We start from the raw sequence: 7,816 nt of genomic DNA, 5'->3' as shown, positions 1-7,816 counted from the left end.
TTTGTACTGTATTATTATTCAACAAAAAAGATTTAGATGTTTGTTGAACCGAAGGGTTCCTAAAATGGATAACTTTAGTTTTATCTAAGTTCACATTCATACAATTGGTAACACACCAACTACTTAATACATCTAATAGAGTCTGTAAATTATTTTCATTTTCAGCAATAAATACAATGTCATCAGCATATAAAAGTATACCAACTTTTTCACCATCAATGTCTACACCAATGTCTAGTGCTTTTATTACATCAATTAAACTATTAATAAAAATATTGAACATAACAGGCGATAATACACATCCTTGTTTTAAACCTGAATTAACGCTAAACCAGTCTGTCATATTACCATTAAGTTTAATACAACATTCTACATGTGAACATATAGCTTTCAATGTACATAAAAAATGTGTACTAATTCCTAAATCATCCAATTTAGTAAACAATAATTTTCTACTAATAGTATCATACGCTTTTTTAAAATCTATGAAAGCTGTGAATGTTGATAACTTTTTCAGTTTTCTAGTTTCAATAATTGAAGTTAATGTACTTAGATGGTCAATTGTACTTCTACCTTTACGGAAGCCATTTTGCTCATCATGAATAATATCTCTTTGTTCTAACCAATACACTAATCTATCATTTAGTACACTGCAATATAATTTATATGCACAGGGAGCTAAAGTTATGCCCCTGTATGATAAAGGATCTCGTGGATCTGAAGTTGAAGACTTAGGAATTGGGGTTATAATACTTTTACCCCATACAGAAGGAATTTTTCCATACTTGAAACATATATTAAATAACTTATGCAAAGTTAACATCAATGCATTATTTCTAAATAATTCTACTGACAACTGATCAATACCAGGTGACTTGCCATTTTTACTTTTAGCAACAGCATTTACTACTTCTTCAAACAATATTTCCCTATCTAAAAAATCATCTGGAATATTAATATTAACATTAGTGTCAATGGTCTGATTATTACAATTTAATAATTTATCAAAACAGTTTTTCCATTTATTTAACACAGTGTTTGTATCTGTACTAGTTGTCCCATCGTCTAGTGTCACTTCCATCGGTATAGATTTCTGTCGTTCATTTCCAACGCCGACTTCACCAATCTTCTTCCAGAACTCTCGAGGATCCCGTTGTTGGTCATCTAGAAGTTGTTCCTGACTGTGGTACCAAAACTGTCGTTTAGCTTTCTGACTGCTTTTGTCGAATAATTTCCGTTTTTCTACAAATATATGGCGTAAATCCTTCTTGCATCCGCTATGACACTTATGCCACGCACGCTCGGCTTTACATACATCGTTCCAAAGTAGTGTTAAGTTGTCGATCCACCACGATTTTTTCATTCGTCTCCTTTTGTTACTTTTGCCATCATATATATTAGTTTTACGTTTATTTAGCTTTAAATCCATTTCAGTATGTATAATTTTAACAAAATCTTCATATTTATTGTCTAAATTTAACTAATATGTCAATCATCTGTTGATACCAGTGTCCAGTTGTTAATCCCTGACCACAAGATAAATTTTGTGGTCTTATCTCATTGTATTGCAACAAAAGTAATTTATATAACATGTTTATAAACAGAGAAAAAGAAAAAGATATGAAAATCTAAAGGGAAGAAATCTACCAAAAATGAAAAAAAATATGGAAAATAGTGTGAAAGTATCTTTGAAAACCTGCGACTACCTGTATAAATTTCTTCTATATGGTCTTCTACATTTAAATACAGTTTTAGGCATTTTAACCAATTTTAAGTTTATTTGAAATTTTTCTATTCCATAAAACTCAAAACTCATGTGGGATTGTCTTTTTTTTAAAGAAGGGGATGGTCTTGGATCTTTTTATAAACATGTCTTTTGATGCACAATTTTAATGTTCTAGCTAATTTCAGTAATAGTATATTTCTTTTTAAAATACAAATGAAAATTATTCTTTATAGTGAGAATAATGATGTTAAATATTGATTATATGCAGCTGGCAATCTTGTTATTCTCTTATCTTAGACTGTCTGGACAGAGGCGGAGCTTTGTCTCTGTTTAATTACTACATCACAGATGTTGGTCAAATCTGTGACGTCAAACTCCCGCGAAATGCCAAGTTAGTGTTGCACAGTGCCACACATAATGCAAAATTTACAGCATCAGAGCATCAAAGACACAAAGTGTGTGGTTCTATTGATAAAATAATGGTGTCAGAACACTCCTGGGGTGTTCCCAGTGGAATTTTTGTAATTATGTTGCATTTATAGGGGTTCTTAGGGGGAAATTCCGTTTTTAGGTCATTTCTCAGAACAATTTTTCGTGAGATTTGTTAGGAAAAAATGAAAATATAAACTTTATGGGTACCCCCTTTGGCTTGACTTTGATATATGTGATTAAAGGGAGTATTTTCTACAATACCATGTCCCAGTTTTTGGATAATTTGTTTCTAAATGAATTTATAGGTCTCCAAAGATGAAAGGTGAAATGAGGTTTGGCACCCAGCAGTTAAATCAATATATCTTCTTACTGGAGGCATATATCAAAAATCTGAGACACGGTTTTGTAGCTTGTATATGGTTAATTAAAGGGATGAAAACAAATTTTTACTACCATTTGACCTGAATGTGCCATTTTCATCCAAGTTGGAAGACCACTTTTTTGGCAATTAATGAGCAATATTTTGAGATTTATCATACCAAATTTATCTATAGATTAAGAAAGAGTAATATTTCAGCTTTAAAATGAGTTAAAGATTTTAAAAATCCTTTGAGTAGTTTTGGAGAAATTAATCTTTAAAGACTGTTGGTTGGAGTCAGAAAATTCTGACTGTAGTGCTACCTTAAACACCTTGAAGACATCATGTGATAAGTAGACTTCCTGTTTTTGAAAAAAAACAATATGATTTTCACTTAGACAATACATGTTCGATCCTAATAACGCAAAAAAGTTTGAGTCTCACTTTGATTATGATATGTATAGGTAGTACAATCAATAAATTTTAATGTTTTAGCCTCCCTCTTCCTCATCATTTTAACTGTTGTTTATTTTGCCTTTTTAAATTTTATGATTCGGGCGTCACGAATGAGTCTTTTGGAGACGGGCGTACACAATTTTAATACTTGTATCAATGATGAGTTTAATTATCTATAAATTCACATATTTGGAGATTGTTTGATTGAAATATTGGTGTTAACCTAACGTCCAAACTATTTCATGTTTGGATGAAAACAAGTTTAAACAATACATTACAGAATAAGGTTCTGCAAGGTTGTTGGACTTGATGAATGGCGCGGAATTTAGCCTGCTATTGAAAAAAAAGAATAGGTTGGATAGAAGCAGAAAGAGAGTCTAGTAACATGCTTCCTCAAAACCATCGGGTAGTATTTGCAAGGTTTATTTAACGTAAAGTAGAGATCGTGGTATTTTTTTTATCTCAAGACATCGGATTGAACATTCCTTGTTCGACCGGACGTGGCTTCGTATGTATGAATTCCGCACAGCCTGAGGGAGCTCCTGAACATTGATCTTACTGCCGGACTTGAGAAGACTAGATGAACATATTTTTGGTACCTAGATGTCCTGTTAAACCAAATCATATGTTATGCCTTAACAGGTTATCAAATCCGCATATTGTATTTTATCGTTTATACTAGCCTGTATTATTTACTCTTGGAAGAGTGTGTGGTTTATTATTGATGGCCTTTTGTTGTTGTTAGTATTTTTTTAATTCCTTATTATTTGTGAAAATCGTTCCAAATGGCCGTCTAAACGCGTTTTTGAAAACCGGGTGTATACCGTGATACACGTATTGCCTATTAATTAAAGTGCATTTTAATCTCCATCTGACAAGTTTTCTGTTTTTACAAAATGGGTTCCGGAAGTTATCATTTGTTGTTCAAATGAGCTACGCTTGAAACACATGCATTGTAATAAAATATACGAAACCATTAGAAAACTAAAACTTAATGAGAAAATTGCGTTGATTGTTTCAAAAAAGTCTTTTTTGCTGCCAACAGGATACTTATACTTCATTTTGTGTTTCAATCGGTTATTACGGTTTAAATTTTTCGTTTTAGTCTTTATGGATACTTGACTTTCAAGATATTTTTTCAATATTATTTTGTGTTACGTAGGGAGGATGATTTTTAATTGTACTTGTTAATGTTCCGACTATTTGTGTTGCTTTGCACCAACTGTCTAAGTGTATTGTTTGAAAATGTTCATTACTCTTACAACTACGCTTGTCAATCGAAGCCGGTTCATTGTGTTTCAATGTTTAATAGAAAGAAGCAAATTTCAAACTAATTAGGAACGTTCATTAAAGGCACTGTATGGGAGTATGGTATGCTCTCTGGAAGCACAAAACCATTGTAGCTACTCTTACTGAAAGACGTCCATTTGTTTTGTATGAATTATATACATATACTGCTTCACAAAAATGAAAACTTTCATTACTTTCATTTCAAATTTGCATAGCATTTTTTTCTAAATAGCATTTTAGGAAATTACAACAATTAAGCTCGTTTTTTTGTTAATTGCTCAACAGTGTAATAAATAATTGTTCAAAAAGAGAGGCAAAAGATACCAAAAAATAAACTGACAACGCCAGTATACAAAACACAACATAAACAACTAAAGGCGGAGCAATACGAACCGTACAAAAACCGGGGTCATCTTAGGTAATCCACGAAGGATAAGCAGATCCTGCTCCACGTGTGGCACCCGTCGTGTTGCTCATTCAACAACCGCAATAATAAATGCACGCCAAAATTCCTGAATTTACAGTAATTACTTGATATTGAAATGACAATCATTGAAAAACCTTATTTAACCTTCCACTGTCACGGTGTCTACATAAGGGACATTAATTTAGGACTCTAAAAGACAGAAGCCATTTGTTCCGTGAGGATCGGTTTGAGAAGATATTTTCCTAAAATTAGCTACTCCATATGTACATTGGCGTAAAGCTACAATTGGACCTAACGTCAACCTGATCTATTGCGATCATTTGGCATCAATCATCTTCCGTCGTCGTCGTCGATAACTTTTTCAATAATCATCTCGTCGAAAGTCTTTAAGCTAATCTGGACCAAAAGTTCCTGCAGTCATCTTTAGGGTATCTACAAATGATGTCACGTATGTCCGACTAGCAATAATTAAAATTATTTGTGTGTTCAGCTATATCTAAAAAAGTCATAACAGATAGAGAAGACTAGAGGCTCTCAAGAGCCAGTGTCGCTCACCTGTATCTACTGTGGTTTTGGAAATCATGTAAAATAAGGTTAAAATCATAACAAAACGGTATTAGATACCCCAATAATGATTGAGACCAAGTTTGGTTTAATTTGGCCCAGTAGTTAAATTAAAAGCAGGCCATCCCATTGTAGGCTTACAATAGTTACTGAAGACCCCATTATTTAAATTAGTTTTCAAGTTGTGACCATTTGAAATTATTTTTTTACAATTTTCCCATAGACTTCTAAAGTAAACCCCTATGTTCTATTTTTAGCCATGGCGGCCATTTTGGTTGATAGGCGGGGTCATCAGATCCATTTTTCAAACAAGATACCCTAAGGATGATTTAGGCTAAGTTTGGTCTAATTTGGCGTAGTAGTTTCAGAGGAGAAGATTTTTGTAAAAGATTACAAAAATTTACGAAAAATTGTAAAAATTGACTTTAAAGGGCAAGAACTCCTTTTGGGGTCAATTGACAATTTTGATCATGTTAACTCATTTGTAGATCTTACTTTGCTGAGCAATTTTGCTGTTTACAGTTTATCTCTATCTATTATAATATTCAAGATAATAACCAAAACCTGAAAAATTTCCTTAAAATTACCAAATTAGTTGCAGCATCACAACAAGGGGTTGTCTGATGCGTCTGATAATTTCAGGACAGATAGATCTTGACCTGATGAATATATTTATCCTTGTCAGATTTGCTCTAAATGCTTTATTTCAGAGATATAAGCCAAAAACTGAATTTGACACCCAAGTTCTATTTTAGCCATGGCGGACATGTTGGTTGATGGGCGGGGTCATTGGATATATTTTTTTAACTAGATACCCTACGGATGATTTAGGCCAAGTTTGGTTTTATTTGGCCTAGTAGTTTCAGAGGAAAAGATTTTTGTAGAAGTTAACGGACGACGACGACGGAGGACGACGGACGCCAAGTGATGAGAAAAGCTCACTTGGCCCTTTTGGGCCAGGTAAGCTAAAAAGTCACTTAAAACGATGCGCTCGTTATGATCTACAAATATTTCTATTGAAACGAAATCGTCAATTGACTCTTTAAAGGCGCGTTTCCCTTTCGTATACAAATAAGGAGGTGTGGTATTATTGTCTATAAAATCACTATCAATCTGAGACCATAAGACGAGGGGTACACAACTGCAGGTCACCGAACAGCCTTCGCTAATGACTAAACCAATATCATACAGTAAGCTATAAAAGACTCTGATATGACAAAATATGAAACAATTCAAAGGAGAAAACCAAAGGTCTGATTTCTATACAAAAATAACGAAACACAATTCTTGCAGACAGCAACCAATGACAACTATTGGGTTACAGACTCCTGACATGAGATATAAAGACAATGACGGGGTTAAACATGATTGTGCTGATCCAATCCCCTCCCTTACTTCGGACTTGGTGTAACAGCATTGCATTAGAACTAACTGTTTCAAAATTATCGTAAAAGCTATAATAGATTGAGAAAAAAATGTTGACAGCAAATCTAAAAAAGAAAAGATATAAAAATTATTTTGATGATCGATAACGTCAATCGACTCAAATTATTGCTCTTAAATGACAACTTCTACCATTGTTTAGCCGTTATCAAGAAACTTAAGTATATAGTGACCGAAAGCGGCAAATAGTCTAATTGCTGACATTGTCAATGGTCTCCTCATAGGAGTTAAAATTGAGAATGGAAAGTTGTTGTCCTAAAAGGACAATTTTTGTACTCATTTTTGCGTTTTTTGGCTATCATCGTGAAACTTTGATAGACAGAGAGTAGTATTAAACATTAAAAAATATCAGCAATGCAAGTCAATCGATTACTTATTGCACTCTTTGTTTCAAATAGCTATTTTATAGCATTTTGGGGTTTTTTTTTTATCGATTTACCTTCATCAGGAACTCTCAAAGCCGAATATTTTGAAAGCCAAGGATGTACATCAAACTTGTAACATAAGTACTTTCAATTCTTAAAAAATGAAAGGATATGGAGTAAATGTACATGGGACAAAATCGCACACAATACATAGAAACATAGAAAATTATCAATGAACAGGGCTTTTATTCCTGTTCTTCATCTTGACAGCTGATCAAATTGAATATATACGTATTTATAGTTAATTGATTAAAGTTTTGACAGGCAATATTAAACGGATAAACTACAAAAACTGTAAAAGCAAATACATTATATGATAAACAAGTAGGATTTATAAATATCGTGTATGTGCTTACAGCGTCTAACAAAGAAAAAAAAACAACACCAACAATCACGTATGTTAACATTTTTTAGAAATAACATCAGCATTAAAGCATACTGTTACAAGAGGCATTTTAATGTCATGTTTTTTGTTTCACAATTTGCAATTTGTCTGTAGTTTTACCGTACTATGAAACCTTTAAAAATGCATTCTCTTTTTACATTAGTATTTCGTTGTTTTTCAATTTATAGCCATTGATATTTCTAAAATTATTGTTTGACAAACAAATTGAGGTCATACCAATCATATAAGAACAATATTTTTTTGCAGTTATGTACAATTATGACTCTTTCATGTTAGGTGCAAAATACTA

General features: G+C 32.7%; 1 protein-coding gene across 1 annotated transcript in view; it reads left to right on the top strand.

Moving 5' to 3' along the window:
* Positions 1 to 466: 466 nt before the first annotated feature.
* The window catches only part of LOC127700912 (2,4-dienoyl-CoA reductase [(3E)-enoyl-CoA-producing], mitochondrial-like), a 70,588-nt gene continuing 63,238 nt past the window's right edge, over positions 467 to 7,816 (top strand). Inside the window, exon 1 of the mRNA XM_052204631.1 lies at positions 467 to 815. Coding sequence (XP_052060591.1) covers positions 687 to 815 — 129 coding nt within the window. The 5' untranslated portion in view covers positions 467 to 686. The remainder of the gene's footprint in view (positions 816 to 7,816) is intronic.

This window comes from Mytilus californianus, unplaced genomic scaffold (assembly GCF_021869535.1).
Source record: "Mytilus californianus isolate M0D057914Y unplaced genomic scaffold, xbMytCali1.0.p SCAF_5, whole genome shotgun sequence".
Lineage (NCBI taxonomy): Eukaryota > Metazoa > Mollusca > Bivalvia > Mytilida > Mytilidae > Mytilus > Mytilus californianus.
This window is presented reverse-complemented; position numbering and strand designations above follow the sequence as displayed.